The sequence below is a fragment of the Chiroxiphia lanceolata genome, chromosome 9, assembly GCF_009829145.1.
Source record: "Chiroxiphia lanceolata isolate bChiLan1 chromosome 9, bChiLan1.pri, whole genome shotgun sequence".
In the NCBI taxonomy this organism is placed as follows: domain Eukaryota; kingdom Metazoa; phylum Chordata; class Aves; order Passeriformes; family Pipridae; genus Chiroxiphia; species Chiroxiphia lanceolata.
This window is the reverse complement of record NC_045645.1, coordinates 917,366-944,950: the sequence shown is the minus strand read 5'-3', so window position 1 is coordinate 944,950 and position 27,585 is coordinate 917,366. Positions and strand designations below refer to the sequence as shown.

General features: G+C 39.7%; 1 protein-coding gene and 1 long non-coding RNA gene across 24 annotated transcripts in view; one reads left to right on the top strand and one right to left on the bottom strand.

Annotated features, from left to right (window-relative positions):
- Positions 1-7,489, top strand: part of ADGRL2 (adhesion G protein-coupled receptor L2) — a 379,726-nt gene extending 372,237 nt beyond the window's left edge. For 19 of the 23 annotated variants that reach the window (XM_032695911.1, XM_032695910.1, XM_032695914.1 and 16 more), the window contains one exon: positions 3,115-7,489. In XM_032695911.1, the coding sequence (XP_032551802.1) occupies positions 3,115-3,869 (755 nt within the window). In that variant the 3' untranslated portion in view covers positions 3,870-7,489. Of the gene's footprint in view, positions 1-522; positions 1,436-2,382; positions 2,436-3,114 lie in introns of those variants that run through there. The other 4 variants (XM_032695927.1, XM_032695926.1, XM_032695929.1 and 1 more) reach the window with 2 other exon arrangements.
- On the bottom strand, positions 6,486-26,657 carry LOC116790702. Its single transcript, XR_004358461.1, has 4 exons — positions 26,567-26,657; positions 14,715-15,000; positions 7,860-8,084; positions 6,486-7,225 (listed from the first exon to the last, which is right to left on the bottom strand). It is a non-coding gene; the product is annotated as an uncharacterized LOC116790702 (long non-coding RNA).
- Positions 26,658-27,585: the final 928 nt, after the last annotated feature.

Here is a 27,585-nt window from a genome sequence, read left to right as displayed (position 1 = left end):
TCAAGATATATATCACTTAGAGGTATCATGTCTATGCAATATAAGGTTGACTCTAAAGTTTGTTGAGAAAATCCTGCTTCTGGAACAGATTAAATACCAAAGCCCAAGGCATCTTGGCACCTTTGGATACCCCAGGGTAGAAAACTGTATCCAGCATCAAACAGATCTAAACTATAGTATAGTGCAGCTTTATGTAGATCATTTTCCTGTAGGAAAATCTTGGGATTAACAGTTAGAACAGTTTAGTTCCGTAGGAATGAAGGGTGTCATCACTTACCTAACATTCTGTTGTTATATTATCTACCTGCTTTTTTAAACGATGGTGCAACTCATCAGTAAATATCTTGCAGATGCTGTTTGATGAGTCATAACATCATTTTAGTGTAACTGGAATGATAAATCTTTGAAAAAGAGCTCATAAAAACCTTGTTTCCAGTTTTTATTTCAAGTTTCCTTTTTAACTGAACTGTAGTTTCTATTTTCATTCTCTTGTTTTCTTACTTTCCTTATGCTTTCCTCTAGCAACCTACAGAGAGACAAGTATGGGAGTAAAACTTAACTTTGCCTATCAAATGTAAATTTTTTCAGCATGATTTTTAATGGGCACAATTAAAACATAACTAGCGGTCATGAAGTAGACTCAGCGGGCAAGTGGTTCACAATTTGCAAATGAAACGTTTCCACATTCAAAAAGTACTTGCATACTGCTTTTTGGGAACCGACACGAGGTCTGTAGCAAACCCTATTGGTAACAGGAGTTATGCAATGCTGAAACAATTTGCCATCTAAAACCAAAGCAGTGTCACGCCAAAATGCTTAACAATTTACTTATATTTTTATATCCCTACAGTAATCTTGCTACAGGCTATGGAAAGATTTCAAAATTAATTACCTGATCGTGGGCAACAAAATTTGCCTCATCAAACCAATTTGAATATATTCTAGCATGTTTAACTCTGCAGTATATCATAGAAAACTCATTTTGGATTATTATTTTGATATCTGTTTAGCAGAGAAAAAGAAAATGAAAATTACAGAATTAAATCACTTTCATGAGGGAAATGAATCCAGCATGCGGTCCATGTGTTGTCTACTTTTATAAATGCCATATGTTCTTTGCAGCTAAATTCACTGCAAGAAAAATCCTGGAACATACATGAAATTGCCAAACTACAAAGTTGTTTAATCAAAGCTTAAAGAGACCTTTCAAACGACCCTCATCACTGTGTAAATCAGGACACATGGAGAAGACTTATCAATAACACAAACGCAAAATGACTTGCAAATTGCTCAAAATTTATTTGGAAATTATTACTCCATTTTTTTAAAGTTGAAGACAAAAATCTTTTCATGAGAAAATGCAATTACTTTTTAATTGAAAACAATATTTCCAGAGAGGATTGAATTTTCTAGGATAAGCTGCAGCTTTAATTATTTAAAAAAAAACCAAACAAAAAAAAAACAACAAAAAAAAACCAACCAAAAAAAAAAAAAAAAAAAAAAAAAAAACAGAAAATGAGAAAAACATACAATCATTTTCAAAAAAACTTTTCTCTTATACTCCTCCAAGCCTTGCATATTATGCAGCAGCCTCACAGTGGTCAGTCTCATTTCAGTAAAGTCACTTCATTCTTTCTTTATTTTCAGACATATCTGTAGATAAAGTGATTTTGTAGGAATGCTCTAACCATCTGACTTCCATGGTTCAGACTGTTTAATTTCTTGCAAAGTTTTTTCTTTTTTTTTTTCCTTCCGTTTTTTTTTTCCTTTGCTTGGGAAGCACTGTGCTGTCATGGTTTACATGTCTTTGTGTCTATAGGAAAACCTTTTCTTTATTGAGTTACTGGAAAAAAAAAAAAAAAAAGCCAAAACCAAAAGCATAAAGACCTTAATCATCATAAGACTTCATTTTCCCCCCCTTAAACTCCTTTTCATGTTTTCAGCAGACTTACCCAATCTGTCATTCCTCCAGCAGCTCTGAGATATCAGCCATGGCTGATTTCCTCTTCCCATTCCACAACTAATATTTATTCTTTGGTTTAATTTCTGTGACCCATACTTACAGAAATTCCTAACATTTCTGCATTTGACTTCCATGCCCATGGTTAACTGTGGGCCTAACTCTTAATTAACTATTCTGGTTCATTCAGTGCTGTCACTGTGACTGATGCAGACTGCAGGCAAACTCTGACCTTTAGGGGCCTGGGGCCATTGTTGGCAGACAGAATATTAGTGCAAAAAAATTACATTAAGTGGGAAAAGAAAAGCTGTTATTGCTTAGTAATCTAATTTGCTGAACCCTTGCTCTGACTAAGTTGCTGAGAAGCTCAGTAATTCTTCATCATGTTACAATAAATCATTTTACTTTCTTTTATATATCAGCTACTCTTAGGCCAGATAGCCTGAGCAGACAGACATGATGTGAGTTGTCCAAAGTGAGTCATTCCACCTGCTGTCTATCGTGTTGTTGGATGGTGCTTGTGGGCCCTGGTCCCTGTAGTGTGAAAGATGGCTGTCCTTGTTTAACATAAATTCTTTGTATTTATCCATTTTTTTCATTCTTTTCTTTACTTCATCTCAAAAAAAAAAAACCAACAGGAAAAAATGTTAGAAACGTTGTTAAAGTAGTTGCTTGCCAGTTATGTGGGTTTATGTTGTACATTTACCTTCAGTTATGTCTGTGATCTGATTCCTTTTTAATTTAGTGTCGTTTAGGACAAATTCTGTTAATTTTCTTTTTCTAAATCATGGTGGTGTACTTCAAAACATAGATGTTTCCAAACGAATTGCTTTGCATTACATATGCAAGGGCATGGAGTGAACAGTTCCTGGTGGAAAAGTCACAGAATTGACACTAAATTAAGAAATTCAAATGCCACTATTCCCCACAGGAAATACACATTGCTATTTGTAGAATGCATCTTTCCTATAAGGTGTGCAACTGTTTACATTTGGGAATGTTCAATAACCTAACCTTTCTCAAGTTTTACTTCCAAGTACAACTTTGTCCTGAACTACATTAAAGAATTGTGTTAAAAAGAACAAAAAAAAAAAACCCCAAAAGGTGCTAAAAGCGTGTCAGGCAATAACCAGAGGTGTCCTTTTCCCTTTCAGGACATTCACTGAACAATGCCAGGGATACAAGTGCCATGGATACTCTACCGCTAAATGGTAATTTCAACAACAGCTACTCGTTGCGCAATGGAGACTATAACGACAGCGTGCAAGTCGTAGACTGTGGACTAAGCCTGAATGATACTGCTTTTGAGAAAATGATCATTTCAGAGTTAGTGCACAACAACCTGCGGGGCAGCAGCAAGAACCACAACCTGGAGCGGGCGCTGCCGGCCAAGGCGGCGATGGGCGGGAGCAGCAGCGAGGACGACGCCATCGTGGCCGACGCCTCGTCTTTGATGCACAGCGACACCCCGGGGCTGGAGCTGCACCACAAAGAGCTCGAGGCCCCGCTCATCCCTCAGCGGACTCACTCCCTTCTGTACCAGCCCCAGAAGAAAGTGAAGCCCGAGGGCACGGACAGCTACGTGTCCCAGCTGACCGCCGAGGCCGACGACCACCTCCAGTCCCCCAACAGAGACTCCCTTTACACGAGCATGCCCAACCTCAGAGACTCTCCGTACCCAGAGAGCAGCCCCGACGTCGAGGAGGATCTCTCTCCCTCCAGGAGGAGTGAAAACGAGGACATTTACTACAAGAGCATGCCAAACCTAGGAGCTGGCCACCAGCTTCAGATGTACTATCAGATCAGCAGGGGGAACAGCGACGGCTACATAATTCCCATTAACAAGGAAGGATGTATTCCAGAAGGAGACGTTAGAGAAGGACAAATGCAACTAGTGACAAGCCTTTAATAGTGTAGCAAAGAAATATTAAAGGCCACGTTCAAGTATTAAAAAGACTTAATTTGCCCCGTGCAGGCTCCCTCATATCTGCTTGAAGAAGAGACAATTCTGTTGACCCTGTGGTTCTCCAGTGACGGAGATGACTGGACCTCGCAGTTCTGTGAATTTTTATAAAACAAAAACTTTGTATATACACAGAGTATACTAAAATGAATTATTTGTTACAAAGAAAAGAAATACCAACAAGGTATTTAAGATATCTTCTGCTGCTGAATTTAACAAAATTGTGAAAAAAAAAAAAGAGAGAAAATAAACACTTTCCAGCCATTTTACTGCAGCAGTTTGTGAACTAAATTTGTAAATATGGCTGCACCATGTTTTTTTTCCTGGGCCTACATTGTATTATATACAAGGCGTAGGCTTTAAAATCCTGTGGGACAAATTTACTGTACCTTACTATTCCTGACAAGACTTGCAAAAGCAGGAGAGATATTCTGCATCAGTTTGCAGTTCACTGCAAATCTTTTCCATTAGGGCAAAGATTGAATACATGTCTAACCACTAGCAATCAAGCCACAGGCCTTATTTCATATATTTCCTCAACTGTACAATGAACCGTTCTCATGAAAAAATGGCTAAAGAAATTATATTTTGTTCTATTGCTAGGGTAAAATAAATACATTTGTGTCCAACTGAAATATAATTGTCATTAAAAAATAATTTTAAAGAGTTTGAAGAAAATATTGTGAAAAGCTCTTGGTTGCACATACGTTATAAGCTGTTTTTCTTACACTGTTCATAGTACGGTAGTATGTTTAAAATGCAAGTTCTACCCATTTTCACTTATTTTTCACTGTAAACAGTGTTCTGCTTTGACAAGTTAGTTTTTATTCTTAAGTTTTTGAATTTTTATTGCCAAAAAAACCATAATTTTGGGAGAAAATTGTTTTAGAAGCCAATTATGCCAAGCCTTGCACAAATTTGGTATAGCTAACAAAGATTGTAACTCAGTTCCCTGTTCAGTCTTTAATCAGGGTTGGGTGGTAAGGGGTAAGGGGGACACTGGACACTTCTCACAAGCTTTCTCGTGAATAAAAGGTGCCTGTCCTTTAAAAAAAATAAATAAAACATAACTATTACTCTTCCATATTCCTTCTGCCTATATTTAGTAATTAATTTATTTTATGATAAAAAAAATCTAATGAAATGTAAATTGTTTCAACAAAATTCTGCTTTTTTTCATCCCTTTGTGTAAACCTGTTAATAATGAGCCCATCACTAATATCCAGTGTAAAGTTTAACACCTGTTTGACAGTAAATAAATGTGAATTTTTTTCCAAATAGGTAAAATGTGCATTATTATGTACAAAGCATAATTGGCATCAGCAGTCCTTCAGCCCAGATGTATCTTGCCTAGAATGGCTTCTTTACATTTCATGATTTAAGTGTCAAGAATACAACAGTCTATGGCTCTACAGAAGGGAGATCATCTTTACTGTTCTTTAGTCCCAATTGAATAGGATCAAACTCAGACATAGCAGGGTCATTAGGAAAATGTACTGTAATTTCATGTATTTACATAACTTTTAAGTAGGCATCTGCACTGAAATTAAAAATAAGGTGGTAAATGCCACTATCGTATTCTCGGCAACAGTAATTAGCAGTTAATTATTAGTGATGAAGATATATTGTTGCAGTGGGGAAAACATGAATAAGCAGCATTTGGCCAGCACTGCGAGTGCTGTCTAAATAATCTAAATAATTCATCCGTCACGGCGCTGGTTGGCGTTGGATAAATCAGGATGACTGTCCCTGTTCTACCAGACTGGCGAACTGCAGAAGGCAGCTGATGCCCAAGATGTTATCTACAAATCAGTGGCAGAATTGGAAGTCTGAAGTCTGTGTTGTGTTGATTCCCAAGCCTCTTTTGTCCCTCTCATCGAGGGCCTGTCAGAGATAACACGAGAACTTCCATTTGTCACCACTTCCAAAGTTGGGTTCTTCCAGATAACTCTCAAATTAACACCCCACCACCACAGAGGCCACATGTGTGACCACTGTGACTCCATGTTTGATAACAGCACAAATTCACTGGAAAGCTGTATTGTTACCTTCTAATGCATTGGAGTATATAAAGTCCATTTGGAAAATAAGTTCAATGCATTCTGAAGAAGTATCGATTTCAGAAGAATGTTTTCAGCAAGACTTCCTGCTGTTGAGAAAGTTCAAACTCTGTAAAAAAAATAAAGTCCAGGTTGAGATGGAACCGTGGGGTTCAGGTGATCTCAATATATCTGTGATCAGGACTGTGACACTGTAGCGATTGTTCTTGAAAAAGGCATCCTCACCACCAGCCTTACTGGTAACTCTTGCCAGTAAGTTCCTTAACACTTAAAAGTTACTGTGTTTGCAGTAAAGTCACTGAACATTTAAAATTTAATCAGTAACAGCTTGCTTCTGTTTAGTAGAGATGCTTTAAAAATCCAAAGTCTCTATGAAACAGGACTTTGTTCTGATTCAGGATATACAGCAGACTCCTTGGAGCAAAAATTATTCCCTTAGTCTGACAACTTGAAAGCATACTTGCTGCCTTCTACCTAGGAAATCATGTTCTTAAGGGTTTAAAAATTGTGGTGCTCAAGTAATTACAGTACACGTGACCTAATAACATCACCAACTTTCTTCAGAATCTCCAACCCTAGTTCAAGCAAGCACTCCTTTGTGTCTAACTAAAGGTGGCAAAACTACAGACTGGAGAAAGGTTTGTAGTGTTGTGATCTTAAATATATATTAAATTGCAAATGTAATAAGTACTCACAAAACAAGAAAATGTAGCTGATGAACCTAAGATGAAGCAGCTGAACCTAAGTATCATAAGGGAATTCTTTTGTTAGCTTCTTTGTAATGCAGATGTTGCTTTTTAGTGAGCCTGGTTTTTTTTTAATGTTGAGCTAGTGAGAGTCCTGTGTTTAGCTAGCAGCCAATACATTGCCAAATTTCTGTTGGTGTAACTTCTCAGTGTAGTAGGTTACAGTATAATTATATAGCTGACAGCTTATTGTAATTTCTTTATGTTCTCTTCTCACATTCCTGCCATCTTGGGATCAGAAGGACAGAAGAATTCAGAGGAAGAGTTCAAGAATAGCGAAATAATGACAGCAGAATTAATGGAAACAAATGTTTCTTCAGGGTCATCAGTTAACCAGTTCCTATGATGGTGCCAAGGATATGCTGCTAATTTTAGGCACTGTCTTTCAGAAGAGCTGTAATTTTCTTATGGCTAGTTATCTCCTGTTACCATCAGTGTTAACCCTACTGGCTCAGTTCAATTCTTCCTTGTAACTTCAGTCCAATTATATTAATTCCTACAAAAGATTGAATGGGATGTGCATTTAGTGAACTGTTGTATAATGGTGCTATGCATTGTTTAATATAAAATACATCTCAGTTCTACATAAGTGAACCATAACATGAAGAAATGCAACACTGGTAATAACTTTATAGTTTAAATTAATCTTTATCTGTGAATTCTACAATACACCTTTGCTTCTTTTAAATTTGAAATGAAATTATAATAAAGTTTACATATATTCACTTATGTAGGCAATAAAGGGTGTTTCAAATTGCCATAAGTTATGGATAAAATATGTGTCATATTTCATGTCCTAATTTTTAAGGAAATTTTTTTTAACTACACAGAACAGACATTAAGAGAGCAACGGTTGTTATCCCACTTTGCCTCAAAACTAACAAAAGTTCTCTTCTAGACTTGATTATATGGCAACATATCGTAGTGTAAACTTTTAATCCCTGAATAAAATTACTTTTTAAATCAAGAGAAGCTACAGGAAGATGATTATATGTATCTGTACAACATTTTAAACTCACTAATTCTAGGGGACAATGAGGAATGGAAAATGATGGGATACAGCAGTAATTCTTCAGTTCCACCTCAGTAACCCTGCAAAGACACACCAGGGAGGTCACAGCAAAGCTTACCTTAATATTTTTTTTTAATAGATGGTGACAATCACCCTCCACACTGATGAAGAGCATTGCTACCATTTCAGCAAGCAGGGCTCTTGCTGTGTGACTGCTCTGCCAGGTGAGGACCCCAGACCGGTGGATGCCACTGGCATGCTGAGTCTCTGCTCCCCAATGACACCACAGCTTGCAATCCAGCTTTGCACTGAGTTGGATATAAAAATTACCACTGTCACGGCCCTGGAAACAAGATATCCATGTGTCTCATTTATACAAACGTTTTGTAAATTAGTAGGAACTTAGTTAATGACTCCAGCTCAATCATCTGGCTCTGCCAAAAGTCTGGAGCAAGGGGTCATTAGAACCATGTCTGTTACAACACAGTGTTTGGGGCTGTTCCAGGAAAATCTTCCTGTGGTTTTTAGAACAACAACTTCCAAATCCCTTTATTCATGCAGGATAAATTCTCAATGGTATTTCATTAATGCATGCCTAAGAGCATTAATATCTCTTCTCAGTGTATTATGTCATCATCAGTCTCAGCCGCTCCCCGTCAGAGTCCCTGGCATGGGAAGGGATCCCACCCCAGGGCAGCCTGAGTGCTTCAAATGCTGCTGGAAAGCACAAAACCCTCAGCTCAGCAGCAAGGAGATTTCAAAGGACCATCCCACATAATGCACCAGCTGCTGCAGTCATCCTTCTGGGATCCCAGATGCAGAAAGTACATTCAGAGTAGGGAGTTCCATAAAGAAAATCCTTCTATAGCAAAGTTTGTGACCTGGACCATTTCTTCCTTGGGTGCACACCTCCTTCTGTATGTTGGAGCAGGAGCCCTGGCACAGTGGAGACTCTGCACTGCCAAACAGTTCAAAATTTAGACAGCAAAAAAACATCACTGAGCCCAAAAACATCAGTGCATATTGAAAGCTCTGATCCCCAAACAGAAGGCAGCAGATTAGTACCTGTATGGGCTTTTCTAATGGAGCAGCAAGATCTCTGCAGACAGCAGTGAACAGCTATCTGGAATAACTGTTCCACTCCTCTTGTAGCATAAGAATTGTTTTAAAATAACATAATGCTTTTGAACATTCGGCCTCCATGATTGCTTAACAGAATAATTCCCAAAGGTTAATGAGGTTTTCATTAAAATAATTCATTTTAACTCTCTTTAAATATACCTCTTTGCTGCCTTTTTTTTTTTGCATTAGCAATATAAATAGAAGCTTCTTAGCTTGTATTTTTCACACCACTCATTGTTTAAAATACTTCCCTTTTGTTTCCTATTACTTAACTTCTTTCTAAACAAAGCCTTGTTTTCAGCCTCCTCCATCTCTCTAATCATTTAGTTGCCAGTCTCTAGAATTACTTTTCATCAGTATGGTTTAAGAGATAGGGCAAGAAAAGAATTATAGGTGAATTGCTGATTTATATGTTGATTTATGAATGGGAGTTGTATTTTCTATTCTGGGCTCCTCCTGGCCCCTATGGTCTCACATCATGTTTTGTTTTCACAGGATCCCTTCACAACACACTGTCCCACTAGGCTGATCATAGTAAATACTGACCTACATAGTTATGGTTAATTTAGAGCCCTGCAAAGCCTACAAATACTTCCAATTATTCCCTTGAATGTGTGCCCAACCTTGCATTTGTCAGCACTGCATTTCATCTGCATCACACTGCCCATTTATTCACTTTGTTAACCCAGGTCAATCACAATCTTCCCTAGTTCTGATTAACTGAAGTCATTCTCTGTGAACAGCAAACAGTGCCACCCCTCTGGCAGCATGTTCATCCCCATTTTCAGATTGCACCAGCTGAGTGGAGTGTTGGGGCACTATACCATTAGCCTTTTGCCATGCTCAAAAAATTGAACATTTAATCCTGCTCTACCTCTTAGTTTCTAATGCACAACTACTTTAGCTCTCACTTCTTTAAAACTCGTTTGCTTTAATGGCTTCTTGGTGGGGATATTTTTATAAGGACTTTCTAATTTTTAAATCCAAATAAATTACATCAACCATTCCCTCTAGTCTCACCAGCTGCACGATTGACTTAATTTTAGTATGTTAGAGAGGCACAATTTCCTTACCCTAAGCAGTTACATCTCTTTTGGCAATGTTTTCTCTGCACTTTGTGCTTAAATGTGGATCTGCTGGATGTCAGACCCAAAAAGCACTTCACTGTTCAAAGTGAAACTTCCGTGGAATTTAGGCACTGAAATCCCAGGTACAACAGGCATTATCTCAGGGACAGAATTGATTCTAACCTTGCAGACATGTATATTTTTGTCTCTGAAGACAAAAATTGTCTTCAGTTTGGTGTCTGTGTTTGCAGCCGTGTGGTCAAAGCAGAGTGAGCCAAGGCAAGCCAGGCCCCCTTTGCAGGGTCACTGCCTTGCTGTGCTCACCAGTGCAGCTTCTGAATGCCACAGCCCAGAAACCAGGTTACAAAGCAGCTCCTTCCCTCCCCTGCTGAAGCTCCAGCCCTGACAATGACCCCAGCTGGTCTGGAGATAAGGGAGAAGCCCCTGAGCCCAGGTAACTTTGCAGTGTAAACACCAGCACTGGAGCTCCACGGCACCCATGGATGTGCCCACCCTCCAGCTGGAGCCCTGCAGCAGGAGCTGCATTTGACAGTCTCTCCAGGCCTCTGTGACCCCACGTGTATCCCTCTGCTACGGAAAACAGGCTGTAAAATTTCTTTCAGCTCTTTGTTTTTTAATCACATGGCAGCTGAAGGCTCTGAGGGGTCCTGACTCCTGCCTGTACACATTCCAGAGCTCCAGGGGTTTGATGTCCACCATGCACAGGGGGCTGTGTGAAGCTGCAGAAGGGCCACGCTGTGCCATGCTCAGTGCCCTGTGAGGCTACTGCTAGAACCCTTCCTGAGGAGACACTCAACCATAGCTGAAATGACCCAGGACAGGGTTATCTCCATGAAAAAGCCCAAACAAATGCAAGTTTATACAAAATAGTAAAGGTTTCCAAGCACATTAGTGGTTGCTGGAAGAGCCTGGACTTTTTTTCAAAAGCTGGGGTGGAAGAAGAGTACAGACAGAGGGAGAAGAAAATAAAAGGCCACTATAAATCAAATGAGGTGCAGGATTATTTTTGCCCTTTCTCATTGCTCTCCATTACAGCACTCCTAGCTGCTGCCCCTCCAAGGCAAGACAGAAAAATCTCAGTGGTGTCAATCTGTCTGGGTAATTTGACAAAATATTTCAGAGAAGCATTTCTAACTCTTCAAACTTGTTGCTTCATGTTTATGGCCTGTCATTGCCAGATCACAATATGCTTACAGAAAGCAGTCCAGGAATGTATCATTTCTAGCATGTCTTGAAATTTTCAAAGCACACTTTCAAAACCCAATTTAAGCAAAACAACCTCCTTCAATGGACCAAAACTCTTACCACTCACAAAAATCACGGAAAATTAACAGTCAAAACTACCAGCAACAGAAAGTTGATGAGAGACTTGCCTTAGCATAGGTTTCCCATAAATTTCCTAAAGCCATGAACACACCCTTCCTTGAGAACAAGGCTGATTCCAGAGGAGCTGTTAATGCACAAGTGCTGTACTCCCTCCTCAGCAGCACTTCAGGGATCTGGTCTATGTCCAGTCTTAGAAGTTTTAAAAATATCTGCAGAGACAATGTTCGTCTCATATTTAAAAGATCACAGTCCTGAATGAATACTAAAATCAAGCAAAAGTATAAATAAAAGTGACAGCCATACATAAAGGCTAACCCACAGCTAAGGACAAAACTGCTCCCCCAAAGTGCTGTGTACTTTGCTGAGGACCTTTCATCATCCAGTTCACCGTGAGCACACAGGAGTTGCTCTTAATGCAGATGCAGAAAGTTCAAGAAGCTAAATTCTGAATAGTCTGACAGCTAAAGTAAGCAGGTAGCTGCTGCAGAGGGTTTCTTCTAGGTCTCAGCCAAAGTTTGATGCAGTTAACTAGCACTCAGGAGATTACTCGGTCTCCCCATGCCAAGAGAAGAACATGTTACAGGCTGCTTATAGTTATAAGTGTTCTAATTAGGTCAACTTGATTATTGTTCTGTGGTTTGATAGATTCTGTATTTAAAGTAATTTCAAATACTAATTTTTAGACCTTTTCTGTGAACTAATAGATCAAGTGCAATTTACTCATGGAATTATTCTTTTCTTTCTTAATGCTTCTTCCCCCTGGCTTGTAACTTTAATTAGAACCTGCTATCTGTTCACAGTGGTAATGGTAACAATTGTCACTAGAGTACAGAGGCAGAGATTCATCTCATAGTGGCACTTTGACATTAAAACCTGACAGTCTTGCTGGCTATGCATCTGTGAATACCATCCACTAATGCTTTATTTCCCTGCCACCCTGAGCTCCACACTCCAAACACTAACAATCTGATTATTTTTTAACCATACAGTAATGCATTTTCAAAACACTAGAAACTGTGCAAAAAATAGCTTCATTTGAAGATAAATACCTGCCTGAAAAGGTTATCCAGCCCATCAAGATTTCTTTCTTATTACCATAGATTTTCCCAAGGCAGTATTGTTTCTTGAATAATTATTGATCTAAGCAATTGTGTGCTAAAGCAGTCTGATTCACTCGTTAAACATACACACAGAAAAGCACTTGGTTGCCCTGGTAAAAACAAACAACTCCTCTTCTTTCTGCCCACTCCTCAAACCCTTCCCTAAAATATGACGATTACGTTGAAATGTGATCAGTTAATATTTGATTTGCATTTGTCAGGAAAAGGAAACATCAAATATATTTCTTTGAAGCAGAGGAATTAGGATCTGGAAAATCGTCCAAATAACACTAGCCTTGTTTGGTTTGTTTCTTGACACACTGATTTATAAGTTTCAGTAATTTGAAAGGAGTCTTCTAGCAACTAGCTGCAAGCAGTGAGCTCCCAAAAGCTGGCCAACCTATTATTTAGATAAACTTTTCCTTCCAATAAAAACTAACTCTTTTTTCATCGTGCAATATAGAAAATTGTATCTGATTAAACGTATCAGGAACAGAACAGCTTTCAAGGTCTCTGTTCACTGCACAGACACAGACAGACTGCTCTTGAAATGGTCTGCACCCCTTGTGTAGGAGTCAGCAGCACCAGCTGGGAACAGGGCTGTGAAGGTACCCTTTGGCAGATGCTGCCATTTAAAGGACCTTTTTTTTTTTTGCACTGACTGATGTACCCCATGAATGGGACAAAGTTGCATTTAGCCTCCCAAATCTACGGCTCTTCAGGCACACAGCACCACTTGCTTACAGAAAGGCTGCATCCTGCTGAATGAATGGTGACAGTGCTTAAAACAGGCAAGGGAAAGGGTTCCTGCATATCAAATATTCAGTCTTCAGTTGTCCTCGCAGACAGGACAAAGGAATAATCTAAAGTGTCTCCAAGGGACAGGGCAGTTCAGCACTGTCCCTGTGTGCCACACAGTGCAGGACAAGAGGTTATACTCCTGCTGAGGAAAAGTGGTAACTCCAGACAAATGAAGGCTCAACAGCTGGGACTCTGCAGTCTGGGAGTCCTGAGTGCAGGAGGCACCAGGGCTTCTGCATAGCCTGCTCTGGTTCCCTGCCCATGGCAGGGGAGGTGGAACTAGATGACCTTTAAAGTCCCTTCCAACCCAAACCACTCTATGATTCTGACTTACTGAAAGCATCCAGTTGAAAAAAGCTAGTACTGGGAATGAAATTTAATTCACTAACTCCTACATTTGAGAGATCAGGAAGATACCTGGTCACCTTTGGTGAACTATGGAAAAACACTGTGGCCTCCTGATACAACCCTCTGTGAATTCAGAGGGTTTCAGTATTTCAGTATTTTTCTGAAATACTGAAAGATTGTCACAATCATCCCAGTGTAGTTATGAGTCAGTACACAAGCAGGAGTTCTGCTAGAACAGGGAGTAGCAGAGCATGCAGGATATGCCCAAATAAGTTTTTGCCTCAATTTATGCCAAGACAAAATTAGCATATTTTGATTGAGGTCTGTGAGATTATTCCAGTCCTGCACCAGTTAACAGGAGCAGAGTGAGCTTTGCTGGCTGGTACCACCTATTTCCTGCCATTCCTCTCTGTTGCTCACCCCCTCTGTTTTATTACCTTATCACAGAGCCAGTGCTGTTCCACATCCATGCACTCCCTCTTGTAGCATCACTGCTAAATTTAATGCTCACTACTTAATCAATTTTCTCTCAACAGGTAAGGAATAATTGAACAGTTGGGGGGTGGGGAATGACAAGATTAAGTGTGTTGTTTCCTCGTAGGAAACAAGACAACTCACCTATTTATGTTTATGCATAATTCAATTTATTCCATTAGCCAAATGACCCTAAGAGTAAAGAAATCCATGTCAACCCATCCAGTTGGCAGAAAATAACAGGTACCCTGTGCTCCAAGCCCAGCACTGGGCCACAATAAATAACATTTTCAACCAGAAGAAAAGTGAAGAGAGCAGAGGACAGGAACTTTTGCAACATATTTCTCCGTTGCCATCAGCAGCAGATTGCTGTTTATGACAGCAAAGCCCACAGTGAAGCCCTGGCCCCAGTTAAATCAATGGCAAAAGTTTTTGCTGACTTCAGTGAGCCTGTGATTTCTCTTCTGAATCATCAGGAGAATCTTTCTGTATTTCAGTTTGTTGACTGTTAGACTCGGGTACCGGAAATTAAAAACAAAGGCAAAAAATACCTCAGTTTTTCAAACTCATTTCCAACCATGGAGAAATGCTTTGTTTCTCTCCCCCACGTGTAACCTCGTCCGGATGCAGCCCCCCAGTAAGTGCTGCCTCACAACAGAGCACTCGCTGCTTTTCGCCCACTAGATCAATACCTGTCTGAAAGTATTTACTCACCAAAAGGGCTGTGATCCTTCTCTTTGTCACCCTTGAACTTCTGTTCTGCTCTTGAATTTTTTTTGCTTTTTGACACAGGTTCTTCTTTTATTTCCTGGCTCTTGCTAGCCTCTAATAGGGTGTTTTTCAGTTCTTTGCTCTTCTTTGCTCTGACATTTATTACAGAGTATACTTCATAGCTTTTCCACTTGTCTAATCAGAGGGTTGGTCCAGCACTGAAATTGCAGCGGTTTTAAAATGCTACCTATAAACACACACTTTATCTTCAGTTCCTGTTCACAGCAGCCTAAAGGAGACAAGAGGATGATGATCAAAATAGGAAATGGAAAAGACTGATGGTAGTCTTGTTTTATAGAAACAGAAGAATAGAAGGGCAAGCAAGACATCCAGGTAATCCACTCTCTGTTGGAATAAGGCAGAAGTTATTGTATCATACTTCTGTGAATGTATTCAACCAAACAACCTGTATTCTGACTAGCAAAGACTAAAGTGATGAAAGAAGCTGGAATAAAAGGATATTAAATAAGCCCTGGATAGTTGACTGCAATATTCACAGCCTTTGGAATCCTTTATCTTTCCTGCAATTGGCCACTGACACACCATTTGTCTTTAGAGGAGCTTGTGCTTTCGTCCAGCTGTCTGAAAAACAGATAAACCATGTTCACAGTCAGCAGAGACTTAAAACCTGCATTCTTAAAGCAGTATCTGGAGCAAAAAAAGCAGTCCTTCACTTGCTCCAGTCCAGCTGAAAGCTTTTACAGAGATGGAGATGCAACAGGAAAATTAAGGCAGTCACCCTCCTGACATCTCAGGGTTGATGTCCCTGCTTTGAATCAGCTGGGAAAGATTTAACAACAGAAGCTCATTTCCAGGGAGAATGAGCCAATTCCAGCAACACTGGGTGCCCAGAGCACATTGCCAGTGCCCTCTCCTGGGCCCTGACACAAAATGACCACCAGAATGCCTGGTTTGGGAATGAGTCTCACAAGGGAGGTTTCTTTTACTGAGTGCCACGAATTTTATGTAACATACATCCCATCTGAGAACTGATCTGCTACAGCTTGTTCCAAGAAGGGGAACAGTGTCTGATTTCACATTCCAGACAGCACAATCTTTACCTCTGCTCTGACCTCACTTCTCCTCATGCTGATGTGCTTCCAGAGGCTGCTAACCTCTGTTCTGTTGCACAGAGGTAGCAGCATTTACAGCCCAGATTTTGACATGAGACACATACATGAATTTAGAATAAAACTGAAGGGAATCTCTGCCAATGTAGCTGAAAGAATATGAATATCTTTTTTTTTTTTTCCAAAGGTATCATTTTAGCATATCTTGACACAAAATGTGAACCTTGACAGTGCTCTCTTACACAACGAAGTGTACTAATTACTTCACTTTTCCAGATTTCTAGTGGCAGTTACCTATTTCAACCTTAGCAACTAGTCATACTGATATAATTACAAAGAGTACATGGTGCACAGTGTATGATCAGAAGCATATAATATACTTGAAGTGTAAAATGCTCCAACAATAAAGCTACAATAAAAGTATTGTTTAGTTGTTGGCACAACTGGTGCATTTATAGTTGCATCCAAATAGCTCTGACTCTGAAATGAATGCCTGTGCATATTTTTTTTCAATGCGGTGCATATTGGTTTTCACTTATTAAGCCACAGGTTAAAGCCAGAAAAAGGAGTATTTTGAACTACAAATATATTGTAGCTTCTACTGTTTCATGGGGGTTTTTACTGGAGGGGCGTGTAGAGGGGATAATGAAAACCTTTTACCTATGCATGTCAGACACGTGATGAACAACTGCACAGAAACAAAAGACAACTCCCTTCCCAAGTAAATCCTTGTATTTTCTGCTCAAAGTCTACTGAAAGATAAGTTGATACATAAAACCTGAAATGTCATCAGTTTTTTTTCTTCCATCATCTTTCTAGACTCCAAAGACAATTGCAGTCAATGAGCACATGGCTTTTGATTTTAGCAGGTATTAGGTCACTGGTCACCATTCTGCTGTTACTACTTCAGACTCTTTGTGCTCTTATTTGCTACTCTGGTGTTCTACCTCATCTAGAAATGTGGACTGTAAACTTTCTGGCAAGTGACCACATCTTTCTCTGCAGGATCAGAAAGGACAATAGATGTTGACAACCTCAACACAAACAATGATGTGCCACCCTTTGCATTCACTGTCTGACACTCCAACAACAAGGTCTGTACAGCCTCAGCACCTGCTGCAGTTTGCATAACAGGAAGAGTTCGTTCAGTCAATGACTTTGCCAAAAAGAGCCAACAGTTGGGGTCTTACAGAACTGTGAGAAGATTAAATGACATTGGAGCAGTGTGTGTGGGGCTCAAGAATCCTTTCATTACATAGCACTGTAAGAGCAGAGCCAGGCACAGCACCACTTTATACAGCCTCGGGGTTTCTACACGTGTCTACCACAGCTGCTTTCTTTCCAAGCTTTCTCTCTCATTCCAGAGCCAGGAGCAAACCCAGGTAAGTGTTACCAGGCAGGACTGTGCTCCTGGTTTGTGCTGTTCTCTCTCTAAGCTTGTGCAGTAACAGCGTCCAACGCAACACAAACGACTCAAAGCCCATCACACCACGTGTAGCCTGGCAGCTGTGCAGACCCTTTTCTCCTCCAGCAATAAAATGTCTCAGCTGACCTTGTATTAGCCTGGTTTTAAAAGAGAATTGCAATGAGAACAGTGTCATATCAGGCCCTTCATTCTACTGCTGTAGAAATCAGTATTGAAGTCAATGCAAGTTCTACCAATGAATCTTTAACTTTGCTTAAAACTTGGTTTTTCACCACTTGTCTGCCACAAGCCATCACACCCCCTGCCCTCCCCAAAGAAATATTCAAGTTAATTAATTCATGTAAGATCTGGTAAGAGAGAAATCCCTGGCTTTGGATTTAAAGGTAGCTCAACCAATTTGATCACCCAAAACTTGAACAAAAAATAAAACATTGCAGAACCTATCCACAGACCACTAAGAGACAAATTTCAGTCCTGCAGGGCTTAGGACTACATTATTAATAGTGTTCTGTAGGTTACCAGCTGATTTGTCCATATTATTTCAAGGTGACTGCATTTTTATGTAGCATATGCCTGACACCACGGGTACCATTACTGCTACCATGTAATGCCAGTTTTCATGGGTAATTAATTGACAAATGACAGCCAACTCCTTCTTAGCTGCTACATAAGTCTGTTATTAACACATTTAATTCAATAAAGAGTGGGATAGTGCAAACCACAGTGAAGGGCAGAGGATCAGTTTGTTCAGTGTCATCCCTGCCTGCTGCAGGAACAGCTCAGTGCTCTCATACCATGGGTCACCTGCACTCAGGAGAAAACCAGAAGTAAAACCAACACCAGCCATTCCTTTCCCAGAAGAACTTAACATTACCATGAGGAAAGGACAGAAATCTGAGAGGCCTGTCCCTTAAGGTTATTCCCTGCAGCTGCAACACAAAATACGAGGAAAGTGAACGCTCTGAACACAACATGAGCCCCTGGAAAATAAAAATTTACCAAAGGGAAGAGGGATGACAACAGAGCAACAAAATTCACAGAAGAAGAAACAGAAACAAAAATTAAAAAAATAAAATAACCAACAACCAAACAAACCAAAAACCGAACACTGAAGCATGCTGACTAGGGAGGGTGAGAATTTTAATGATGCAGTAAAATAAGCACAAGTATTTGTCCAGTGAGAGATTTAATCACAAAGACATAATGGCACTGCAGGAAGGATCTGAAACAGATCCTCCTTCTGTGGTGTGAAGAACAAAGAGCTGCTGGACATCTTTATTGTAACTGATTTGGTGTATTTTAAAGTAAACCAATCCTGCCGAATTTCTAATAAAAATAATCCGTTCACCACAATATTACAAAAGCTCCTTTTTACTTTTATGAATCCAAATTCAACTTTGAAAAGGGGTTATCTAAAAACATTTGTTATGTTGATGCTGTTGAGAAGAGGTTTCACAACAGCTGCATAAAACTGATGTAAAATGAAGTTATAAAATTAGCATATGCATTTCTGAAGTGTGTTAGAATTATACTCACAATGCCAACTACAAGTCATGTCCTTCCATGGAAAACTTTTAAAGAATGTCTCCCCTAAACTGTCATTCCATAACTAAAAGATGATACAAAGCTTGTCTAAATGTTCTTTATTATAAAATAAACTGAATTTATTGACCTTCTGACAGAGGCATCTCCAAGAGGAATCTATGTGACTGAGTTTTTGGTAGAATGCCAAAATGAAAGAGCTACATTTTCAAAGGTGTCTTTAGGTAGCTAGATAGTTTTAAAGAATTTACTGCAATGAAAAGCTATCAGCCACATTCTTGACTGAGTCTTTATTACAGTCCTGCTATAACACTGTGGCATTATTGATTAGAAATTATTGTGACTTGACTCAGATTTAGGAATACAGTCAGACAGCTCTCTAACATCAACCTTGTAGAGCTCTTTAGTGATCATTTCAATATCAAATAAATAAATGATAACTGAGGCAAGGAATTTCAATTAATTGCATTTTTTTTTTGCTGTACCAGCATTTCTTTGATGAAAAATGTCAAAGTTTTGAGATTCCTGCTCAGAACAGAATGAATACAGATTAGCTGCAATTGTCTTTTCACTTCTGATCTCAACTTTGAACTCTTGTTTTACCTATCTTTATTGAGATATAAGTCAGACTCTCTTCCCATGTACATCTTCAAGCTTGTGGGGAGGTTCAAAGTCACAGTTATTCTGCTGTATTAATCCACAGAATACAGATAAATTTAATGTGTACCTACTGGTGCAGCTCAGAAGTGAAGACATTTGGGAGAACACAGAAAAATCTCCCTCAAGACTTTTGTTTTAAATACTTTTCCAGAATGATGAGACAGATGCTTCCACTAATGATTATTTTGTTTAACTGTTCGTGGTCTCTCCCCTGGAGCAATTTGTCTGAAGAGAGACTTGGACGAGCAAGTCTCTGGTACCCTGAAGAGATGAAAGGCTGTGAGCAAAGTCCTTCTGCAGAGAGAGGAGGGACCAGCACAGGCACCGACAGCAAACTGGGGACGAACTCTCTGGGGCAAGTTTGTTTGAAAGCTTTTAAAGAGTTTTAAACAGCTGCTTCCTACCAGGCCCTTTGCAGGCTTCGGCTCCAGGAGCAGCTGGGAGGAAGCCACAGCTCGGATCCACGCTCAGGGCAAACCTCCAGGGCTGCCTAATGAGGGTTGGGATCTCGCTGCCCCTGTAAGACACGAGGAGCAGCCAAGCAATAAACAACTGGAATAATTCTGTGCTTAAACAACGGTGTCTGGTGTCATTTTAGACACTGAGTGAAGACATCTGCCCAGAGAGCAGCCCAGATGGGACTTCAGGGGACCATTCTAAGAGACAGAGCAACTGCTATTGTATGTCTAATTCCTTTAAACAGAATACAGAAATTTACAGTGTCTCCATATTTATTAGCTGAGGCCACGATCCTTAAAACATCACACAATATTTAATATTAATCACCGCAAAATTATATGCAAAGATAAGGATTTGCACTCCTGCTGATTTGAAGACATAGTAAAATATGTAACAGGGCTTGTGAACCTCACAATTTTCAGAAAATCCAAAAGGCTTTCATTCATTTAACCTCATCTTAGAACATCTTGCCTCTAAGATATTTGTCTGTTAGAGACACACAACCTTATGAAGAGGTTTAGCAGAAAAAAGGGAGATATTAAAACCTTTGCTATTTTATATTCAAATACATTATCCTTCTACCAAGCAAGGAGATAATGGTAAAAATCCTTTTATGTTTGTATTTAATTCTGTGGTTTTAATTGGAAATATTGTGAATTATGAGTCTTCATCTCTGCTTCAACCACATCTGTATTCTTAAAAGCATAAAATAGTTACCATGCAAGTGCTATACCATACTATACCATACCAGAGGAATTCTGTCAAATTTAAAAGAACATATTGCAGTTCAGTGTCAAAACTAAATACAATATATAAATACACATCTCACACCTCTTTTAAAGTTCCAGCCTTTATTCTCAAAACATCAGTGGCTTTTTTAATGTCCATATCTGCAGAGACTGTCACTTGCAAAAGGTCTGGTACACACAGAAGTGGAAACCTACGGAAGGGTGAAGGGAGGGTGTACAAAGTGGTACAAAAGGAACAACTCCTCTCTGAAGTCCCAGCAGAAATGGAAGATGAGCGTTTTAGAGTAACTCAAAATCTTATCATTTACCTGCTCAAAAAAGACCCAGATCAATCCAGTCTCATAATGAGCCTTTTCATCCACAGAGTTTGGGGACGAAAAATAATCCTCCATGAATGTACTTGCCTGTGCTTCTGGGGTTGAGGAGCAGCTGGGGAGGAAAACACACACTGGTCCTCTCCTTGCAGGCTGTCTGCTTTTAGTGTCATCTGAGTCCTCCTCAACCAAAAGCAAGTATTTGAAGGTATAGTTTTCTATTCCAATCACCCTCTCTAAAAGTAAGGGATTTAGAAGATGACAGCCAGACCCACATGTTGCTCTGTAGCTCCTGCAAACCACACCATGGACACTCCTCCTGATGCCAAGGGAGCGAGCTGGGAACATCGGGTTGGACTCAAACTTTGCTCTTCATCATGAAGCAGAGAGGGGTCCTCTGGGAAAGATCAGGTGTGCTATTGCCACCCTCCAATATATTTAGGAACGACAGGAAAGAAGACAAGACTTTAATGTGCTGATATCTTGAGAGTCTCAGTTTTCATTTCTATCCTTCTCTTCTATCTGAATTTTATCCATTACAGTGTGGGAAAATTTTTAACACCAGTCTTGGGCTGCAAAATAAATCCTAGGTCAGAAGTATTGATTATTTGGCATTCACTGCTGACAGTGTCAAATAGCTGAAGAAGATGAAAACCTATCTTGAAAGCATAGTTATGAAGGTTATTTAAAATAAAATAAAACAAACCCCTGAAATATCAAAGACAACTGTAAGAGAAAGTGTTGGACTGTACTCAACATTGCATTGCCACTGGACTTCTTGAACCTGTGTCAAATGCTAGAAATAAATTTACCTTCAGCTGCAATTGAGGATTCCTTTTTTTTCAGATAACATTGCAGCCAGATAAAAGCAGATCTGTCAACATTACAGGTGGTAGGAACTAAAAATCATGGCCATCGAGGAGATAGGAGGCTGGACTTAAACCTTCAGGAAGATTTTTCAATAGGGATGCTCCTGTTCTGAAGGAATGTGTCTATTTATGCTACAATCATTCTGTAATATGTTGTCTGTGTTTTATATGACACTTTTGGAAATATATCAAAATACATCTGGTTTATCTTTTACTGAGTTCTGACGGATTATCAGATGTACCTATGCCCACTCTATGTATATATATATATAAAAATAGATATAAATATATAATACAAATGTATACATTACTTTGGGATTTACCTATTTTTTTCCTTTTTTTTTTTTTCCCCAGGGAGAAAGTAAATCTATTACAACAGCAGAAGGTAACTTTCAATTCCAACATCCACGAGTTTCCAACCGACCAGTTTGTGGCCAAAAATGCCACAGTGTAAGAATCCATTTCATAACAGTGGAACACTAATTCTGAGCCACAAGAGGCCACCCAGCAGTGCCTGAGGTGATGTTCATCCCATGCTCACAGTGGATACAAGTGTAGGCAGCTTTCAAGTTGCCTGTAGTTCAACACAACTAAGTGAAATTCAGTGGTACATAAACCACATACAGGCTGCTGACACAGGACTAACACGTGCTCTGCACATAAAATACAAGCTTGCTGCTGAGCAATGAAGAAAGTGAAGGAAGAAAATACAGCAAAGAGCAGAAATGAGGACATTTCTAATTAATATGGTGGTTTATCAGCAATTTCACTTTAAGATACCAGCTCAGTGGTCTTCAGAGTCAAGGCTTCTGCTTTCACTACTGAGCTGCTGTTTGGATGAGTGTTTGTTGCTGTTCCCAATTTCATCCTGCCTCAAACAGAAGCTTCCATGGTTGGTAGCACTGAAAACACAAATTAAAACTTTGAAAAGTTATCTTAGTGGAAAATATTCACTCATATACTACAGCTTTGGTTTGGGTCAGGCTTCCTTTGACAGTCTCAATTCAACATTTTGTATCCTAGATTTTCCATTCTCCAGACTTACTCTTAGGGGCACCATCACAGGTTCACTGGGTTGCAGACTCAAAGGAGCTCAAATGATCAACATAACTGTACCACATGAGGAGGATGTTCCCAGGACAAGTATATCTTGCACCCTGCATTTCCACGAATAACAGCTACCTCTGAATTAAACAGAGCTGGGAGCTGCACAGTCACACCACTGGGCACTCAGATGGACTCAGCAACTCTGCTGAGGAGCAGAACTGCCTGGCAAAGGCCCACACCACAGACACTGTGCCATTCCTGACACTAGCACTGTCTCAGTTAACTTTGTACAGCATCACTCTGCAACACAATTATATTTGTGTGATTATGAAATGGCAGAAAGGTCAAGGGTTTACTGCTGATCAAATTCAGAGGTCAGCACCAGACTCCACTGTGGTTGACTTCGCACAGTCAGTCTAATGAGGCTGCTTTACCTTCAGAGCAATTTTTTAAGCAATAGAAATCCAATCTAGTGAAATAACTGTCACAGAAGGATGTAGTAAAATGTTGATGGCAGCATAAATGACCACTTAGGTCTGGAAGACCTCGTCACCTCTTCCTAGGTTTCCTAGGCTCAAAGTAAGTCGCACATACTTTAAATCATTCATATGAGAAACTCAAAGTTTGAGTGTAACCCTCACTGTCATGTAAAAATAAAATAAAAATATCTACATCAAGAGGATCATCAGGAACTCAGCAGAAGCTGCTGCTTTCATCACATTTTAGCATTTCTAGAACAGGCTACTGGATCCTAGCCCAGGCTCTCTTTGAGCTTACCAGGAGCTGAGAAACCCAGTCTCCCCTGCCTTGGGGAATCATAATAGCCCTTCTGCTCTTCAAAGTCCATATCCTCAGGAAGCCAGAGTTGTACCTTTGAGAATAAGAGGAGCTAATAAGGAGCCTCTGCACAGGCTGTGAAATCAATGGGGCTAGTGAGACACTGATGCAGGATTTTGCCATTGTAAAAACAGCTGCTTCTGTCTCCAGATCCAAACTGAGCTCTGTGACATCCCAGCTGCTACACCTGATTTCAGGACTAAACTCTCCATTCAACTGCTGCCTCGTATACAGCAAGCAAAGATCACAGAGCTAATAAAAAGTTACACGTCGAGCAGCTGTACTAATATGGTTCCTATTAACTTCTCTCCCCTCTGCCCCCCAAAAGCCTTCTAACTCCTGGTTTCCTCTCAGCTTGTAGTGAATTGTGCTGACACAGGTAAAGAGGCAAAGAGCAGCAACCATTTGCTCTCTTGCACTGATTCTGCCACAGAGAAGCACAAACAAAGCTTTCAAAAGGCCTGATCCAACCCCTGTCTGGAAAGCCAGCCCCATTCTCACCAAGCACATAAGTAACACATGTCTAAAGAAAGGTCAAACATCTGTGGGTAAGACGTACATAATCCTCCACAAACCCACCAATTCATCATCCTCGAGCAGATAATATAGATATTTTACTATTAAGGATTTAATTTCTTAGTTCAGCCAGGAATTTACATTAGTTACTCCAGGAAACCTAGTGGGGGAGGGAATTGTGAAGGCAACAGCAGAAGCTGCATGTGCTTAAACCACTTGTGTAAATCTCTGTACAAAGCCATACATCCTGAATACTGGGGGAAGGCAACTGTGATAGAGAGCATCTGGTTTGGGAGGAGCTGCAACACAATGAACTCTTTAAAGTGACAACCCAAGTATGGCAAAGTGCATTGCTCAGATCAAGCCCACATGCTACTGCTGTTAGGAGATATGCTCCATGGAAAATGAAAATTAAACCTAACAGTTTGGCAGGGTGGAAATTTTATGAAAATTTCTTACTTGTGTGCAATAAAGAAAATTAATTTGAACACAGGAGGAGAAAATAACTCAGAAAGTGATTTAATGGTCCTACAGGATGGTCCAAACCCTCAAAGCCTCCAAGATGGGAAATATTTAGCATTCCATCATTCCAAAAAATCACTTTCTTGGACTAAAGACCCTGGGTCACAAGTTATTAGAAAGCTGCAAGAAAAGGATGGCCTTGCAGTCATCTGGGTGCTGGGAAAAAAATCCTTCTGTCACGTGTAGGCCAAAAGCAGCCACAAAAAAACCCCAACTGAATTTGGGGAGATACAGGCCTGCAGAAATATGCTGGTTTTATCTGTGCTCAGGTAGGAGAGAAGGAATGAGGAGTGGTCAGACTCCTCAGTTTGGGTTGTGCTGTCAGAAGATGTGCTGTAGCCAGGCTTCACAAGGTATTTTTCTCAGCTTTCCTTGTATCATAAGAACAACAGCAACAACAAAGAGAACAACTAGGAAAGACTCAGCAAACATGGCACTGGGGCAGGAGAATGAGGTGTCATACAAAATAAATAAAGAGCAGTGAGCCAGACCACATCAATAATGCAGGGCAGCAGGAATGTCCAGGAGTGAGCCTGTGCAAGGCTTCTGCAATTAAGAAAAGAAAATCCTTTGACTTTGTGGCACGTCTCCTGAGATGCATATCCCATGGCTACAATTAAAAATATTGTTTGGCTTGGTTGACCCTTTCTGCACACATACCCTGAGCTTTTAAAGTATTTGTTTTTTAAGGTGAAAGGAAGAGATCATGATGGTAAAAGAGGTCAGGTCTAGAACTGAACTGAACTGAACTGGAAGCTGCTGTTGGCAAATTTCACTTAACTTTTTTTTTCTGAACTGCTAACTTGACTGTTAAAAAAAAAAAAAAAGAAAAGACAAAATTATTTTCTTTCAAGGCCAGATTCATATTGGCCTTTCTCTTCTGTTTATCAGTAGATTTAATTTTAGTAATTTGATTTAATTAAAATCAGTCTACATATCTTTTCAGCTCGACACCTTCAAATGCCCAGAACACAGATGGACATCCAACAACCAGGAGGGCTCTCACGATGGAGCCTAAATGCTCTCACAGCTGCTCACAGTCATGCCCTGCCTTTTCCAACATTGTCCACAAATTTTGCAAGACTATCATAAGAAAGTGAGAAGCCACAGGCAACCATTTAGTGAAAAATAACAACATACCTCTGGTTTTCTCTCGCCATTACTCAGTGACCTACAGCACTGGCAGCAATGTGTGTAAAACTACATCTCTGGCACAGTGCTATGTGTTCCCTATAGCCTTCCACGCAATTCTACACAAACTACTTGAATACATGGATTTATTTATATCTCCAGTTGGTATAAATCAACCTAGCTCCAATAGAGCTAATAGAACTATACTGATTTATGCCAGCATACATTTTAATTTAAAAGAAGTTTACCGAGCCACAATTTGATGCAGAGACATCGTTGATTGTTTTCCCTTTCTGCAACTTTTCTTCCCTTATGTGAAGTAACAGCAGAAAGTTCACAGTGAGGAATGTAAAGTGGCATGGGCACACCAAGAAAAGGAATCTGATGTTCACAGAAGATGCATAATAGTGCTGATCGTGCTCATTTTATAAATTGCTTTTCTAATCCCTCCATATTTCTGTATTCCATCAACCAAACTAACATCATTAATATTACTTAAGCTTTGAGAGGTGTAGATTTTCAGAGGCCATGGGTTTCCTATGAGAGTTTATTTTACAAAAAGTCTCCTCTTTTCCATTATACTGAAAACTAAAAAAAAACCACCAGGCTGATTATGGCATTCCATCATATAAATATGAACAACAGAGAAATACCTGTCCATTGGTCTGGAGGTGTCTGGCCTTCCACTGCTCACCTTCCCATGGCATTTGAATGCACTGCAGTAATCACTTCTCAGTTTTTTCTCAGCTCATGGAAGACAGCATGTCATGACCCAATGATTTTTTAAAAGGAATTGAAAAAGTAAGTCTGAATAGTTTGAGAATAAATTACTCCAACATGAAACGAGCTCTTATTCACCAATACTTACAAATAGCTTAAGCAAAGATAAAATAATGTGTATCGTAATTAATATTTTAATTTGCTAAGAAAAGCTAAATAGTGATTAAACCCCTTCCCTTCCCCCTTCCCCTGATAATAATGAACGAGGCAGTTTCCAGAGAAGCAGAGCAGCCAGGAGCTTAATGTGGTTGATTAAGAACATGTTTCCATGGTGGCTATTATGTCCCTCTTTAAAAGAGGAAAACAAAACCGAGCCTTATTTCCTTTTAGAACTACAGGGTTTCTTCTGTCTTCATGAGACAGACAACAAGAAAATGTTTAGGGATAATTAAAGGCAATTAGGCTCATCAAGGCTCATTTCTGGTCTAGCTCCACTTCTCTTCCCTACAATGAGTACTAATTGCTGCTTCAACATACCGAGTAGCGTGGATTACTTTTTTTTTTTTGTACTTCCACAACAAGACTATTTGGTCATTACCAAATTTGACAGTGAGAAGAAGTGACTCCTGATTAGCTTTTTGTTTGCTTTTTTAAAGATTTATACAACGTCCTATTGAATCTGATAATAGAGAATAACAAATTAGCACACAGCAATTGTGTACTACCTTCTGCTAGGGGATCCCCAAGTTCTTTTCAAACATTAATGAATTAATTCTCCATACTGTTGTGTATAATGGGTATCATCATCATAACTTTGTGGACTACTGAACACAGACACAAAGAGGTTGGGTGGCACATTTAGTGTCACAGTCAACATGTTATGATGTTGGTTTCCTGTTCATACACAATGGAAACATTGGCTTGTTTGCCATAAACATGCCCCCTATGTACC